The 16,806-nt window shown below is 37.3% G+C and overlaps 1 protein-coding gene across 3 annotated transcripts in view; it reads right to left on the reverse strand.

Moving 5' to 3' along the window:
* Nmnat (nicotinamide mononucleotide adenylyltransferase) overlaps positions 1-16,252 on the reverse strand; it is a 316,157-nt gene extending 299,905 nt beyond the window's left edge. The window contains exons 1-2 of one of the 3 annotated variants that reach the window (XM_067142889.2): positions 15,954-16,252; positions 15,643-15,866 (exon numbers count right to left, since the gene is read on the reverse strand). In XM_067142889.2, coding sequence (XP_066998990.1) covers positions 15,643-15,866; positions 15,954-16,029 — 300 coding nt within the window. In that variant the 5' untranslated portion in view covers positions 16,030-16,252. The remainder of the gene's footprint in view (positions 1-15,642; positions 15,867-15,953) is intronic. The other 2 variants (XM_067142887.2, XM_067142888.2) reach the window with 2 other exon arrangements.
* Positions 16,253-16,806: the final 554 nt, after the last annotated feature.

A 16,806-nucleotide genomic window follows, 5' to 3' on the forward strand; every position in this document is an offset into this window, starting at 1 on the left:
ACGGTAATGCTCCGTTGCCAATTTGATGGTATTTGACCTCCTTTGATGATCTGACTGAAAAGCTGTGTTAGCCATATTGCCGCATCCCACCATTCAGAGCATCAGAACTCTGCCGGAAGATCATCGGGGCCGGTGGCTTTCCCTGGTTTCATCTCCTTCAGAACAGCCTGAACTTCCGTGACGTCAATTTCCTTCACTGGGCCTTCAATAGCGGAGGGTGTTGGGAGTGGTGGGTGGGGAAATTATTCGGTTGAAAGTTTCTCAAAATAGCTGTGCCACCATTCTTGCGCTTTCTTCCAGTCGACAAGCAGGTGATCCTTTTCGTCATCAATGCCGTAAAAACGTTGGATGTCTTCCGTGTTGCGGTGCCTCGATTTGAGTAGCCGGTAAATATGCTGCTCACCTTCGTGCGTGTCAAGTTTTGCATACAGGTCTGCATATTGGTTTGCATTTGTTGCAGCAATGACCTTCTTCGCCTCACTACGGGCTGTTTTGTAGGCATTCCAACGAGATGGTGTTTTATCTGAAAGAAACTCATGGTATAGCTGTTTCTTCTTCCACACGGCATCTTTAACATCATTTAAAGTTAAAAACTTCATTATTGTTCCGTATTGAATAGAGAAATAAGATGTACAATATTATAGGTTAGGATCCACCTTTCAATACTCCGTAATAAGATGGTAAAAAGTAGTTACAACCTGTTTAATGGGACCGGTTTCAACACATTTTAAGTGTCATCATCAGCCAATTTGCGAAGATCTTAAAACAACTAGCACATTGAATACAGGCAAAAAATTAACATTGTATCATAACGTAGCAATTCAGTAAATGTTCAAAACACAATAATCACAGTCAAGAGAGTAAACAGAACATCACTATCTTGCGCCGAAAACAAATATAGCTGAAGTTCATAAGCAGGTCAAATATTCGCTTATGTAAAGTCGTTGCTAGGCAGGTCTTGTAGGCATTTGTTTCTCCGGCCGAAGAGCAAAAGGTGACGTGAATGAAGTCCTAGGAAAACAGTGTAGGATTTAATTTCGTCAAATTTCAAAGTGGATATATAGGTTTTATAAAATAATTTAAAACGTTAAAAAAGAATAAAGCCAAATAAAAAATATATTTAAAAAATAGGAAGAAATAATGAAAGAAATACGAGGTTCAACTCGAAACAACTTGCCGTAGTAATTTCTTTATCAATTACTACGGCAAGTTGTTTCGAGTTGAACCTCGTATTTCTTTCATTATTTCTTCCTATTTTTTAAATATATTTTTTATTTGGCTTTATTCTTTTTTAACGTTTTAAATTATTTTATAAAACCTATATATCCACTTTGAAATTTGACGAAATTAAATCCTACACTGTTTTCCTAGGACTTCATTCACGTCACCTTTTGCTCTTCGGCCGGAGAAACAAATGCCTACAAGACCTGCCTAGCAACGACTTTACATAAGCGAATATTTGACCTGCTTATGAACTTCAGCTATATTTGTTTTCGGCGCAAGATAGTGATGTTCTGTTTACTCTCTTGACTGTGATTATTGTGTTTTGAACATTTACTGAATTGCTACGTTATGATACAATGTTAATTTTTTGCCTGTATTCAATGTGCTAGTTGTTTTAAGATCTTCGCAAATTGGCTGATGATGACACTTAAAATGTGTTGAAACCGGTCCCATTAAACAGGTTGTAACTACTTTTTACCATCTTATTACGGAGTATTGAAAGGTGGATCCTAACCTATAATATTGTACATCTTATCTTTAACATCGTCGCTACAAAGCCACTTGTCTTTGTCAATCCTAAGTTATCCTGGTTTAGTTGTTCCAAGAATAGAGCGTGCAGCTTCATGAACGATGTCCTTCAGTTTAGTTCAGCTCTCTTCAACTGTGGTGATTGGTGGCACTGTAATTTTTGTAACAATGTCGGCCTCCTCCTCCTTATAGCACCACCATTTGATTCTTTTGGGCCCATTTCTGGGTAAGTATTCAGTTCTTGGCGACTTCGCCCGTAGCTTACAGATGACAGGTCGGTGTTGCATCGCGACGGTTTTGTAAGGAACAACTTTTGTATCTGGAACATCTTTGAAATTCGGTAGTTTCACAAGGATGTAGTCAATCTGAGTTGCATTGGAGCCACTGTAGTACGTGATATGATGAGTATCACACTTTTTGAACCAGGTTGTCGTGATGATCAGATCATGAGTTTCTGCACAATCAAGAATTCGTTCGCCGTCGCCGTTCTTCTCTCCATATCCATGTCCACCATGGGCAGTGTGGTCTTCTTTCCTCTGTCCAACGTGTCCATTCAGATCACCGGCAATGATAAGGTAGTCTTCTGGTGGTACTTCAGCAGTCTTCTCATCAAGCAGTTCCCAGAAGGCATCTTTTGTTTCCGCGTCTAGGTCAGTTTGTGGAGCGTAGGTACTGAAAAAATGGATCTTCCTTTTATCCACAACATATACGATTTTCATCAACCGATCATCGTAGCGTTGCACCTCAGAAACAGAACCATCAAATTTTGCTGATATAACAATGCCAATGCCGTTAGTAATAGATGGTATTAGTGATCATGAAGCCGTTTTTGTGGTAATTAAAAATAAATGTGAAAGAAAGGAAGATATTAAAATTAGGACTATTAGGCAGTACCATATGGCTGATAAAATCGGCATGAGGGAGTTTTTAATAAGTAAATATGATCGGTGGAATATAGTAAATAAAAATGTAAACAGACTCTGAGATGGGTTTAAAACAATTGTTGAGGAATGTGAAAATAGGTTTGTACCTTTAAAGGTGGTAAGGAATGGTAAAGATGCACTATATTATAACAGGGAAGTAAAGAGACTAAGAAGGAGGTGCAGGTTGGAAAGAAATAGAGTTAGAAATGCCTGTGGAAGTAAGGAGAAATTGAAGGAACTAACTAGGAAATTGAATCTAGCAAAGAAGTCAGCTAAGGATAACATGATGGCAAGCATAATTGGCAGCCATACAAATTTTAGTGAAAAATGGAAGAGTATGTATAGGTACTTCAAGACAGAAACAGGTTCCAAGAAGGACATTCCAGAAATCATTAATGAACAAGGGGAGTGTGTACGCGAGGATCTTCAAAAGGTAGAAGTATTCAGTCAGCAGTATGTAAAGATTGTTGGTTACAAGGATAATGTCCAGATAGAGGAGGTGACTAATACTAAAGAAGTACTAAAATTTACCTATGACAGAAATGACATTTACAGTAAGATACAAATGTTGAAAACTAGAAAAGCAGCTGGAATTAATAAGGTTTCGGGGGATATACTAAAGGCAATGGGTTGGGATATAGTACCATATCTGAAGTACTTGTTTGATTATTGTTTGCACAAAGGAACTTTACCAAATGAATGGAGAGTTGCTATAGTAGCCCCTGTATATAAAGGAAAGGGTGATAAGACATAAAGCTGAAAAGTACAGGCCAGTCAGTTTGACATGCATTGTATGTAAGCTTTGGGAAAGCATTCTTTCTGATTATATAAGACATGTTTGCAAAATTAATAACTGGTTTGATAGAAGGCAGTTTGAGTTTAGTAAAGGTTATTCCACTGAAGCCCAACTTGTAGGATTCCAGCAAGATAGAGCAGATATCCTGGATTCAGGAGGTCAATTGGACTGTATCGCGATTGACCTGTCTAAGGCATTTGATAGGGTAGATCATGGGAGACTACTGGCAAAAATAAGTGCAATTGGACTTGACAAAAGAGTGACTGAATGGGTGTCTCTGTTTCTAAAAAATTCAACTCAAAGAATTAGAGTAGGTGAAGCTTTATCTGACCCTGTAATAATTAAGAGGGGAATTCCTCAAGGCAGTATTATAGGACCTTTATGTTTTCTAATATATATATATATATCAATGATATGTGTAAAGAAGTGGAATCAGAGATAAGGCTTTTCACAGATGATGTTATTCCGTACAGAGTGATAAATAAGTTACAAGATTGTGAGCAACTGCAAAATGACCTCGATAATGTTGTGATATGGACAGTAGGCAATGGCATGATGATAAACAGGGATGATGATAAACATGATGATAAACAGGGATAAAAGAAGATGGCCTAATGAGATCTACACAAACTTCAATATAGCCTACGGCACCAGCATTCCAACTAATATTATATTAAAAAGAACCAGGCCATACGAAAATTCTTCAAATTTATAAGCATATAAATGAAAATCAATACTTATTAACCAACGACCTTTACCAATGCTCAACTTTCTTAAAGTTTTTAACACGCCATTTGACAATCATATGGAATGTATTTTCTGATTTTTATCTTTATTGTAACATCTTTTAATATCAAGAACCAACCACCTATGTTGTATATTTTTAGACTCAAATATCAACACAAATATTGTTAAGTAATAGTATACCATATTTTATATTGTAATACTTGTTTAACGATCTCTAATCCATTTTACAAGACATAGTATTTAACAGTATTCATAAGTCACTCCCAATCAGGTACCTGATCTATTCCTAAGGTAAAAAGCTGATGATGCTACTATTGATAAGCGAAACATGTACCATCCAATGTATTAATTATATATTAACATTTTGATACGGACAATATCCTAACTTTTAAGATTGTGTCGTATTGAATAGGTGGGAGAATAATAAAAACATACTAGTGTTATTTATATACATACTTTCAATACGGACCCAAAAATGAACTTTATCACATGTAATAAGTGGTATGTTCCGAGCTGTCAGTGGAGAGAGGGCGTGGGAGGACATCAGTAGACGAATAAGTTTGAGTATCTCTCTAAAAGTAAGAAAGATCACAATATGAAGATAAAGTTGGAATTCAAGAGGACAAATTGGGGCAAATATTCGTTTAAAGGAAGGGGAGTTAGGGATTGGAATAACTTACCAAGGGAGATGTTCAATAAATTTCCAATTTCTTTGCAATCATTTAAGAAAAGGCTAGGAAAACAACAGATAGGGAATCTGCCACCTGGGTGACTGCCCTAAATGCAGATCAGTAGTGATTGATTGATTGATTAATTGATTGATTGATTGATTGATTGATTGAACATCATTACATAATGGTACTCATATGTTCAAATGTTGAACTTTGTCTGCAATGTGATTAACTCTTGGAAAATATAAATGTACGCCTATATGCTTAAACTTTAAAGACTAATAATAATTTAGGATACAATCAAATTAAAGTTGATCATCATAAATCATTCAGTTTTCAGAAAGATCTTCAAGTATTTCAAATGTTTCATGAACAATAGGGGAGGAACAAGAAGAGGCTGTTGATGCTGATGAAATGGAAGACCCAATTTTGAGGTCAGAATTTGACAGAGCTTTGTGAGACCTAAATAGGGACAAAAACTTGGAATTGATGACATTACCTCTTAATTACTGACTGCCTTAGGAGAAACCAGCATGACGAGGTTACTCGGTTATTTCATTCTGTGTGCAAGATGTATGAGACAGGAGAAGTGCCATCCAATTATCGGCAGAATGTTGTTATACCTATTACCAAAAAAGCCAATGCTGACAAATGTGAAAACTACTGCACCATTAGTTTAGTTTCTTACGCTTGCAAAATTTTAACACTTATTATTTACAGAAGAATGGAAAGACAAGTGGAAACTGATTTGGAAGAAGATCAATTTGGCTTCAGAAGAAATGTAGGAACACGTGAAGCACCTTTTCATTGTTTATATAGAACAGGCAGTAAAGGAAATCAAAGAGGTACTTAGGGAGAGAATCAATCCAAGGAGAGGAAATCAAACCCCTGAGATTTGCTGTTGATATTATTAGAGAAAAAAGAGTTGAGGAAAAACTATACCCTATAGTGGAATGGTAACAACAGAGAGATGAGAAATGGAGTAGGATTGATATTGTGTAAAGAGTTAGATGGTATTACAAAGATCCAGTACATCAATGAGAGGATTATAAAGGCAACAGTTCACCTTGGGAAAGAGAAGCTGACACTGGTGCAAGTGTATGCCCCTCCGACGGGTTGCAGTCAAGATGAAAAGAACACGTTTCTCGAAGACCTACAAGAGACCATCAGTGAAGAGAGGACAGTCATCATTGGGGACCTCAACGCACAGCTCGGGACAGACAAAATGGCTATGAGAAGGTAATGGAACCACATGGCTATGGGAGAAGGAATTCTGAAGGGGAACATCTCCTAGGCTTCTGTTTGGTGGTAAAAAACAGTTGGTTCAACAAAAGAGTCGGTCACAAGATTACCAGTTACAGCTGGGATGGAAAGAGCAAGACGGTCATTGACTATGTCATTACTGATAAAGAAAGAAGTAGACCTTGATGTCAAGGTGATTCCAAGTGAGAACCTCAATAGCAACCACCGGTTATTAGTAGCAGATCTGAAAGACATTAATGTACCAAAGATAACCAGGAAATTACCTAAGATTAAGGTGTGCGAACTACAACACATTGGAAAAAGGACCGAGTTTCAGGGCCGTATAAGAGGACAACTGCCTACAGAAGAACTGAAGAGTGGTGAGGTAGAGTGGACAAGATTTAAAAACACCTTGATAAAAGAAGCAATAGAGGTTTGCAGGAAGACAAGTGTGGGAGTAAGGGAAAAAGGGGCACCCTGGTGGAATAAAAGAGTAAGATCCTCAATAAAAGAAAGGAACATAGCACAAAAAAGCCAAGATAGAGAGAAATCCAAGCCAGAACAGGTAAGGGACGAGGGGAAGATCAGAGACCTCCAGCAAGTTTACCGGGACACGAAATTGCAAGAGTTAAAAGAGTAGTAGCAGAGGAGAAGATAAAGTGCTGGAGAAATTTACTAAAAAACTGAAGGAAGACAGCAGAGGCAATATGAAACTATTGTTCAGAGTGATCAAAAACAAAAGAAATTCATTTGAAACCATCAAAGCAATTGAGGATCCTAATGGAAACCTGGCCAGGAAAGAAGAGGACATCAGAGAGGTTCTGAGGAATCATTTTGAACACCTACTGAACAGGACGGAAGCAGATCGGAGAACAAAAGAACCAGCTGTTGAAACCTGCATAGAGGAACCTTCCATTACATGGGCAGAAACAGAAGCAGCCCTTAAGAAGGTGCCACAAGGGAAATCCCCAGGAATCGATGAAGTCAACGCGTTGACATGATTAAAGCAGCAGGAGTCCAGTGTTTACAGTGGCTACAAAGAATGCTCAATGCAGTCTGGAAAGATGACAAGATACCTACTGATTGGAGCAAGGGTATCATTATCCCCCTGTATAACAAAGGAAATTGCTGAAAATGCTCCCACTTACCAGGGAATAACACTCTGTTCTCATGGGCTTATGGTTCTTGAGAAAATCTTAGAGAGCAGATTGCGTTCATCTTAGAGCCACAGTGTGAAGAGGAACAGTATGGCTTCAGGCCTAACAGGTCCACAACAGACCTAATCTTCAGTGACCATATGTTAATGGAAAAATATTGGGTAAAAGGCAAAGATCTGTTTAAGGTTTGACACTGAGAAGGCATATGACAACATTGCAAGAGAGAAGATATGGAAATGCCTGAGAAAAAGGAATGTGCCAGAGGGACTGGTGAGGAAAGTTCAGATGCTGTATGAGAACTGTACCAGCTGTGTGCGATTGGGTGATGGACATTCATCCTAGTTCAAGACCGAAAGTGGAGTCCAGCAAGGCAGTGCACTATCCCCATTATTGTTTATCACCATCATGGATGACATAATGAAGAACATCAAGAAAACCTCTGGTGAACTACCCTAGCATCAGAAAGTTTCCATAAATTTTCACTTACCATGAACAATAGGGGCTATCTGTTGAAAATCAACATGGAAATACCTATGTTTTTAGAACTCATCACATAATCATCATCAATGTCCCACTCCAGTCGCCCAGGTGTGGTTTGTTTTTAGAACTAACTAGTGTTTTTTTTTTTACTAGATTGTCCTTTACACTGATCATTCACAGAGAGCTAGAAATGCAATCACAACTTCTTAAGCAATCACACTGCCTGTTCATCAATGTGTCCACCCTTTGCTTTGATTACTGCTTTACAGATGCATGGCATTCTAGCTGTTAATCTTTCCAAAGTCTCGGTATTTAAACATCCCCAGGTTTCTAACAGACATTGGCACAACCCATCCACACTGCCTGGTGTCTTTTCTTTAATTTTCCTGTCAAGTTCTTCCCTCAAAAGTTCAAAAGGTGACAGATCGGGTGATTGAGGAGGCCAGACCATTAATTCCAGTTTTCCTTCAGCTTGTTTCCTTTCCAAATACTGCTTGCACAAATGAGAGGTGTGTTTAGGATCATTGTCCTTCTGTAGAACAAATCCTTCACCAAAAAGCTTCATTCCAGATGGCACGGCATTGCGCGAAAGGATACGGTGATATTGTTTCTTTTTCCAGTATTCCCTCTACTTTCACCAATTCACCAACCTGATTATTTCCAAAACATCCCCACACCATCACATTTCCTCCTTCATCCTTCACAGATGGAATTATGCAGGATTCCATAACCCTTTTGCTGGGGCAGCGACGAACATATTGGCGACGATTGGAACAAAATTTTTCAAATTTAGATTCATCCGTCCAAAGCACCCTTTTCCATTGTTCAGACAGCATGCATTTTGGCCCACTGTAGCCTTTTCTGCTTGTGTACAGTTTTCAACAATGGATTCCGTGCTGCTACGCGAATGCGAGCGGACGATTTTTCACTGTTGTCACAGACACAGGTTGTTCTCTTGTTTTATTTAACTCTGAGCAAATATTTACTGCTGTACGCCTTCTGTCATGCTTGCTGAGGATTAAAATACGGTTATCTTCAATTTTAGAAGTCTTCCTTGGACGTCCACTGCATGGTCGATCCTCATGACTACCCGTTTCCTCTCTGAGTTTCACTGCTCTGCGAGCGCTGCACTCTTAAATTTTCAATTATTTTTTGCAATTTTTTGGTTTGACCACTCAATTTCTTTATAAGCACAAGCCTTGGCTCTGTTTTCTTGGATTATATTAGCCTTCTTCCCCATATTCGATGTGCGTTGTTACCGTTGTTATGCCCAGATAACAACAATGTAGAAAATAAAACAATCTGGTACAGAGATTAATATACAACTGTTCAGGATAACTTCTGTACGCTAACTGTTGACTTCCAAGACAGCGAGGAAACAAGGAGGACAAGTAATCATGTGAGAGAGGCATGTTTATTACCTGGGAAAGGGCCGGAAGTTATCCAGGTAGAAGCAGGCAGTAAGAGCTGGGGACCATAAATCTGTCAACTTCTTTGAAAAGATCAAGTAAAATCTCGCAATATGCATTGAAATAGCTTTATGAAAGTGCTGAAAGCATCCATACATAAGTAAAAGAACTAAAGTACCACTTATCAGCCTTCGCTGGTGATGTTATGATCTGGAGAGAAACTGACGAACAAGTACAGTCGAGACTCCATGAATAGAAGGTTAAGTTCCAGGAGATCAATCTCAAGGAAAGCGAACTCAAAACAGTAGTGATGGGAATAAACAGAGAGGGACGACCAGCGAACATCATGCTAGGAAACCATCCAATAGAAAGTGTGGAAATTTAACATACCTCGGCAGTGTAGGAAGGAAGCTGGGATTGTTACATCATTGTTAGACAGGGTCAGCATGTCCAGACTGAGGTGGTTCGGGCATGTAATGAGGATGGAGCTAACAAGGACAGCATATGTTAACTTGGAGAGACAAGTGGCAGGGAAACGGATGGTGGGAAGACCAAGAACCCACTGGAAGGACACTGGAGGACGTCATTAACAACAGAACGTATCTCAATAAGACAGTATCCGGGAAACTGGAACTGTAAAATATGATGATTATTATTATTATTATTATTATTATTATTATTATTATTATTATTATTATTATTATTATTATTATTACAATCAATCAATCACTACTGATCTGCATTTAGGGCAGTCGCCCAGGTGGCAGATTCCCTACCTGTAGTTTTGCTAGCCTTTTCTTAAATGATCGCAAAGAAATTGGAAAATTATTGAACATTTCCCTTGGTAAGTTATTCCAATCCCTAACTCCCCTTCCTATATCTCGAGATATACTAGCCACAAAGGAGGTGGCAAATAGAGTGCAGAAGAGCTCTGACTTTTACCAGCAAGTACAAACACTCTTCTGGAATCCCAAAGTACCAACAAAATCAAAGCTGGTTATATTCAATCAGTACTTCATATCAATCTTAACCTATGGTAATGAAACTTGCACCCTCACTAAGAAAAACTCATCAAGGTTGCAGGCATACGAGATGAAGTGACTTAGGAGCACAATTCAAAAAACCAAACTGGACAAGTTAAGGAATGATGTGGTTAGGAAGGAAGCTGGGATTGTTACATCATTGTTAGACAGGGTCAGCATGTCCAGACTGAGGTGGTTCGGGCATGTAATGAGGATGGAGCTAACAAGGACAGCATATGTTAACTTGGAGAGACAAGTGGCAGGGAAACGGATGGTGGGAAGACCAAGAACCCACTGGAAGGACACTGGAGGACGTCATTAACAACAGAACGTATCTCAATAAGACAGAATGGAAGAGGCTCACCCACAGTATCCGGGAAACTGGAACTGTAAAATATGATGATTATTATTATTATTATTATTATTATTATTATTATTATTATTATTATTATTATTACAATCAATCAATCACTACTGATCTGCATTTAGGGCAGTCGCCCAGGTGGCAGATTCCCTATCTGTAGTTTTGCTAGCCTTTTCTTAAATGATCGCAAAGAAATTGGAAAATTATTGAACATTTCCCTTGGTAAGTTATTCCAATCCCTAACTCCCCTTCCTATAAACGAATATTTGCCCCAATTTGTCCTCTTGAATTCCAACTTTATCTTCATATTGTGATCTTTCCTATTTTAAAGACACCACTCAAACTTACTTGTCTACTGATGTCCTCCCACGCCATCTCTCCACTGACAGCTCAGAACATACCACTTATTGCAGGTTATAAATTTCATCTTCTTTGTCCATATTGAAGATCTACTTGTGATACAAATTCTTATAATTTTGTTAATTACCACCTATTCAATACAATAAAAACGTAGTACAAACTTACATATTTATTAAGATGTTTATATGGTACATGTTTCGCTCCTTTTCGTGAGCATCATCAGCCAACTATTATTCACTTAAGGTTGTATAAGATCATGAAACAATTCTTTTGGATTAAGATTATTCCTATAAAACTAATTGACAAATCTTATAATATTTTACAAGTCATATAACAATAAAATTATGTCTTTATTAAAACTTTTTGTCTAAAATCTATCTAAGTCTAACATTAAGTCTAAGTCTAATATTATAAGATTTGTCAATTAGTTTTATAGGAATAATCTTAATCCAAAAGAATTGTTTCATGATCTTATACAACCTTAAGTGAATAATAGTTGGCTGATAATGCTCATGAAAAAGGAGCGAAACATGTACTATATAAACATCTTAATAAATATGTAAGTTTGTACTACGTTTTTATTGTATTGAATAGGTGGTAAGTAACAAAATTATAAGAATTTGTATCACATACCACTTAATCGAGCAGCTTGTCTCCTTTCTCCCAAATATTCCCAGCCCAAACTTTGTAACATTTTTGTAACACTACTCTTTTGTCAGAAATCACCCAGAGCAAATCGAGCTGCTTTTCTTTGGATTTTATCCAGTTCTTGAATCAAGTAATCCTGGTGAGGGTCCCATACACTGGAACCACACTCTAGTTGGGGTCTTACCAGAGACTTTTATGCCCTCTCCTTTACATCCTTACTACAACCGCTAAATACCCTCATAACCATGTGCAGAGATCTGTACCCTTTATTAACAATCATATTTATGTGATTACCCCAATGAAGGTCTTTTCTTAAATTAACACCTAGGTACTTACAATGATCCCCAAAAGGAACTTTCAACCCATCAACGCAGTAATTAAAACAGAGGACTTTTCCTATTTGTGAAACTCAAAACCTGACTTTTAACCCCGTTTATCATCATACCATTGCCCACCGTCCATCTCACAACACTATCGAGGTCACCCTGCAGCTGTTCACAATCTTGTAACTTATTTATTACTCTGTACAGAATAACATCATCTGCAAACAGCCTTATCTCTGATTCCACTTCTTTACACATATCATTGATATATATAAGAAAACATAAAGGTCCAATAATACTTTTTTATTATTATTATTATTATTATTATTATTATTATTATTATTATTATTATTATTATTATTATTATTATTATTACTTTATTATTACAATATTACTTTATCAGAGACTGCAGAACATCTGGAGAAATTGCTGAATGGTATGGATGGAGTCTTGTGTAAGGAGTACAAGATGAAAATAAAGAAGTCCAAAACAAATGCAATGGAGTGCAGTTGAACAAAGTCAAGATTCATGATTCAAGAACTGGAAAAAATCCAAAGAAAAGCAGTTCAATTTGTTCTGGGTGATTTCCGACAAAAGAGTAGCGTTACAAAAATGTTGCAAAGTTTGGGCTGGGAAGAACTGAGAGAAAGAAGACGAGCTGCTCAACTAAGTGGTATGTGTATGTTTTATTATTCATCCACCTATTCAATACAATACAATTTTTAAAATTAGGACATTGTCCTTATCAAAGTTGTTAACATGAAATTAATGTATTATATGGTACATGTTTCGCCTATCAATAGAAGGCATCATCAGCTACATTTTTTACCTTAGGATAGATCAGGTACCTGATTGGGAATAAATTTATGAATGCTGTTAAAAACTATGTCGTTTAAAATGTATTGGAGATTGTTAAACAGTATTGCAATATAAAATGTAGTATGCTGTTATTTGACAATATTTGTGATAATATTGGAGTCTAAAAACATGATAATTATTTGACAATTATGACATATTGAAAGATATTACAATAGAGATAAAAATCAGGAAAAACATTCCATTTAGTTGTCAGATGGCGTATTGTTAAAAACTTATGGAAAGTTGACCAATGGTAATGGTCGTTGGTTCTTGAAGTTATTAAATATTGATTTTCATTTATTTGCTTATAAATATTGGAGAATTTTCATATGGTCTGGTTCCTTTTGAGATAATAGTAGTTGGAAATATTGGTGCCGTAGGCTATATTGAAGTCTTTGTAGGCGTCGTTAAACCATCTTCTTTGATGTGGTAAGAGTTTGTAATGGTTATGGCTCTTTGCTGTTGGGCGTGTTGAGGTGAGCGTATTAGTTGGAAGGGAACGTTGTTCTCATTCAGTGGTTAGCCAACAACGTTAGACAACAACGTTCCCTTCCAACTAATACGCTCACCTCAACACGCCCAACAGCAAAGTGCCATACCCATTACAAACTCTTACCACATCAAAGAAGATGGTCTAATGACGCTTACAAAGACTTCAATATAGCCTACGGCACCAATATTTCCAACTACTATTATCTCAAAAGGAACCAGACCGTATGAAAATTCTCCAATATTATTTTATAAGCAAATAAATTAAAATCAATATTTAATAACTTCAAGAACCAATGACCATTACCATTGGTCAACTTTCCATAAGTTTTTAACAATACGCCATCTGACAACTAAATGGAATGTGTTTTCTGATTTTTATCTCTATTGTAATATCTTTTAATATGTCATAATCTTCAAATAATTATCGTGTTTTTAGACTCCAATATTATCACAAATATTGTCAAATAACAGCATAAGTTACTACATTTTATATTGTAATAGTGTTCAACAATCTCCAATACATTTTAAACGACATAGTTTTTAACAGCATTCATAAATTTATTCCCAATCAGGTACCTGATCTATCCTAAGGTGAAAAATGTGGCTGATGATGCCTACTATTGATAGGCGAAACATGTACCATATAATACATTAATGTCATGTTAACAACTTTGATAAGGACAATGCCCTAATTTTTTAAATTGTATTGTATTGAACAGGTGGATGAATAATAAAACATACATGTGTTATTTAATACAAATATTTTCAATACGGACACAAAAATGAATTTTATCACATGTAATAAGTGGTATGTTCCGAGCTATCAGCGAAGAGATGGCGTGGAATGACATTAGTAGACGAATAAGTTTGAGTGGCGTCTTTAAAAGTAGGAAAGATCACAATATGAAGATAAAGTTGGAATTCAAGAGGATAAACTGGGACAAATATTCATTTATAGGAAGGAGAGTTAGGGATTGGAATAACTTACCAAGGGAGATGTTCAATAAATTTCCAATTTCTTTGAAATCATTTAAGAAAAGGCTAGGAAAACAATAGATAGCGAATCTGCCACCTGGGCGACTGCCCTAAATGCAGATCAGTATTGAATGATTGATTACATTGTGATGCAGGAAATATTAGATTAGGAAATGAAGTGTTAAAGGAAGCAGATAAATACTGTTACCTGGGTAGTAACATAACTAATGATGGCAGAAGTAAAGAGGACATAAAATGCATACTAGCCCAAGCAAGGAAGGCCCTTCATAAGAAAACAAATTTGCTCACTTCAGACACTGATATAGGAATTAGAAAGATGGTTTTGAAGACTTTCGTCTGGACTGTGGCATTGCATGGAAGTGAAACATGGACAATAACTAGCTCAGAAAGAAAGAAAATAATTTATTTAGAGCAGCTAATAGCCATACCAGAGATCTAAAAATAATGAAGAAAATAAATAGTACACATATTGGAATATCTGAGATATCTTATGCACCACAGTGTCTATATATACATTTCCTATACGTCTGGTGAGTTCTTTACTTTACAGTTAATCAGAGTAGAAGAGTGTCAGCAACACTTTCCTCTGGGCGCAAGAGATAGTGTGGTACCTATCACAAGCACTGCCACACAGAGTGCAAGTGCACTAGTAGTCTGATTTGTGATATCCTTTTCTTGTGCACATCTTGAAGTGGAAACCGTGGACTGCAAAGCGGGTGATCAAGTGTCATAGGCCAAAGTTGGCATTCATCCAGTCGGTTGACATAAGAGGTTCTGTGGAATAGAAGTCAGACCATATTTCACTTCGCTGGGTGTTTAGTTCTTGGATCAGCATCTCGTACTGCACTGTTGATGGTAGCGAGTTCTGGAATCACAAGACTCCTGCTCCGGGACAACAAAAGAAAGAGAATAGAAGCTTTAGAAATGTGGTGTTACAGGTAGTGGTGGTAATTATTTGCTGAAGGTGAGATGGATAGATCGAATCACAAATGAAGAGATACTGAATCAAATTGGTGAGAGAATATAAATTAGGCTAAATTTGACCAGAAGAAGAGATAGAATGATAGGACACATTGTAAGACACCCAGGACTTGTGCAGTTGGTTTTCGAGGGAACTACAGGCAGTAAGAACGGTAGAGGTAGACCAAGGTATAAACATAACAAGCAGATTAGAACAGATGTAGAATGCAGCAGTTACATAAAAACAAAAAGGCTAGCACAGGATAGAGTGGCATGGACAGCTGGATCAAACCAGTCTATGGACTGATGACTCAAACAACATGGGGGGGGGATACTGTTATTGAAAGGGAGAAAAAAAATTACACTATAATGGCCCCTTCACCTAAAATGTCGAATAACAAAACATTAGGGACACTTTAAAATAATCCCAAAGCCCACATACCTGATGATATGCCAAGACAACCCTTGTACGTGACCACGATTCTTGTTGGCATTCCCAACTAGACAGACGTATCCAATCCGAGCTTCGTAAAGCGTGTCGTAGCATTGCACACCTATGAGTTGACGACACTAAGTCCTTTTTTCCATATTCGTCGTGCACGGGAGAAATAACACCCCCAATAACCTTATGATACTCCATTCTCTGCAGATGGTCTCGAGCAATTTCTAAATAAAAACATTGCACAATGAACTAAGATCACTGATTAGTAGTACATAAAGCCTTACTATTTATTAAAAACCTTCGCAGCTTACCGAACATGCGAAGATGCATAATTGTTGGTGGGTTAAATGCCCCGCACGATAGAAGCACAACTTTCGTAGGAGCCATTTTATTATCATATGGATAAACAGAAACAGAGCAGAGTACGATTCATAACATAGTTGCGCAACTAGCTACACAACACCAGCTAAAGTGGTAGGGCAAACTAATTCGACCGCATTTCATTGATTTTTCATAACACCGGTGTACACACCACCATAAAAGCTGAAAACTATGAACAGCTGATTTAGGTCAAATTTGACAACTCAGATCAGGAATACAACATAACACATTCGAAGTCCCCAAATAAAAATGAGTTTAACAATGCTATCAATCATTCACTACTGATCTGCATTTAGGGCAGTCACCCAGGTGACAGATTCCCTATCCGTTGTTTTCCTAGCCTTTTCTTGAATGCTCATCAATAACAACAGTCACTACTGATCTGCATTTAGGGTAATCGCCCCGGTGGCAGACTCTCTATCTGTTGTTTCCCTAGCCTTTTCTTAAATGATTGCAAAGAAATTGGAAATTTATTGAACATCTCCCTCTGTAAGTTATTCCAATCCCTAACTCCCCTTCCTATAAACGAACATTTGCCCCAATTGTCCTCTTGAATTCCAACTTTATCTTCATATTGTAATCTTTCCTACTTAAAGACACCACTCAGACTTATTCGTCTAATGATGTCCTACCACGCCATCTCTCAAATAACTTTTAAAGACACCACTCAGACTTATTCGTCTACTGATGTCCTACCACGCCATCTCTCAACTGACAGCTCGGAACATACCACTTAGTCGAGCAGTTCGTCTCCTTTCTCCCAATTCTTCCCAACCCAAACTT

Source organism: Anabrus simplex, chromosome 3 (assembly GCF_040414725.1).
Source record: "Anabrus simplex isolate iqAnaSimp1 chromosome 3, ASM4041472v1, whole genome shotgun sequence".
NCBI lineage: Eukaryota > Metazoa > Arthropoda > Insecta > Orthoptera > Tettigoniidae > Anabrus > Anabrus simplex.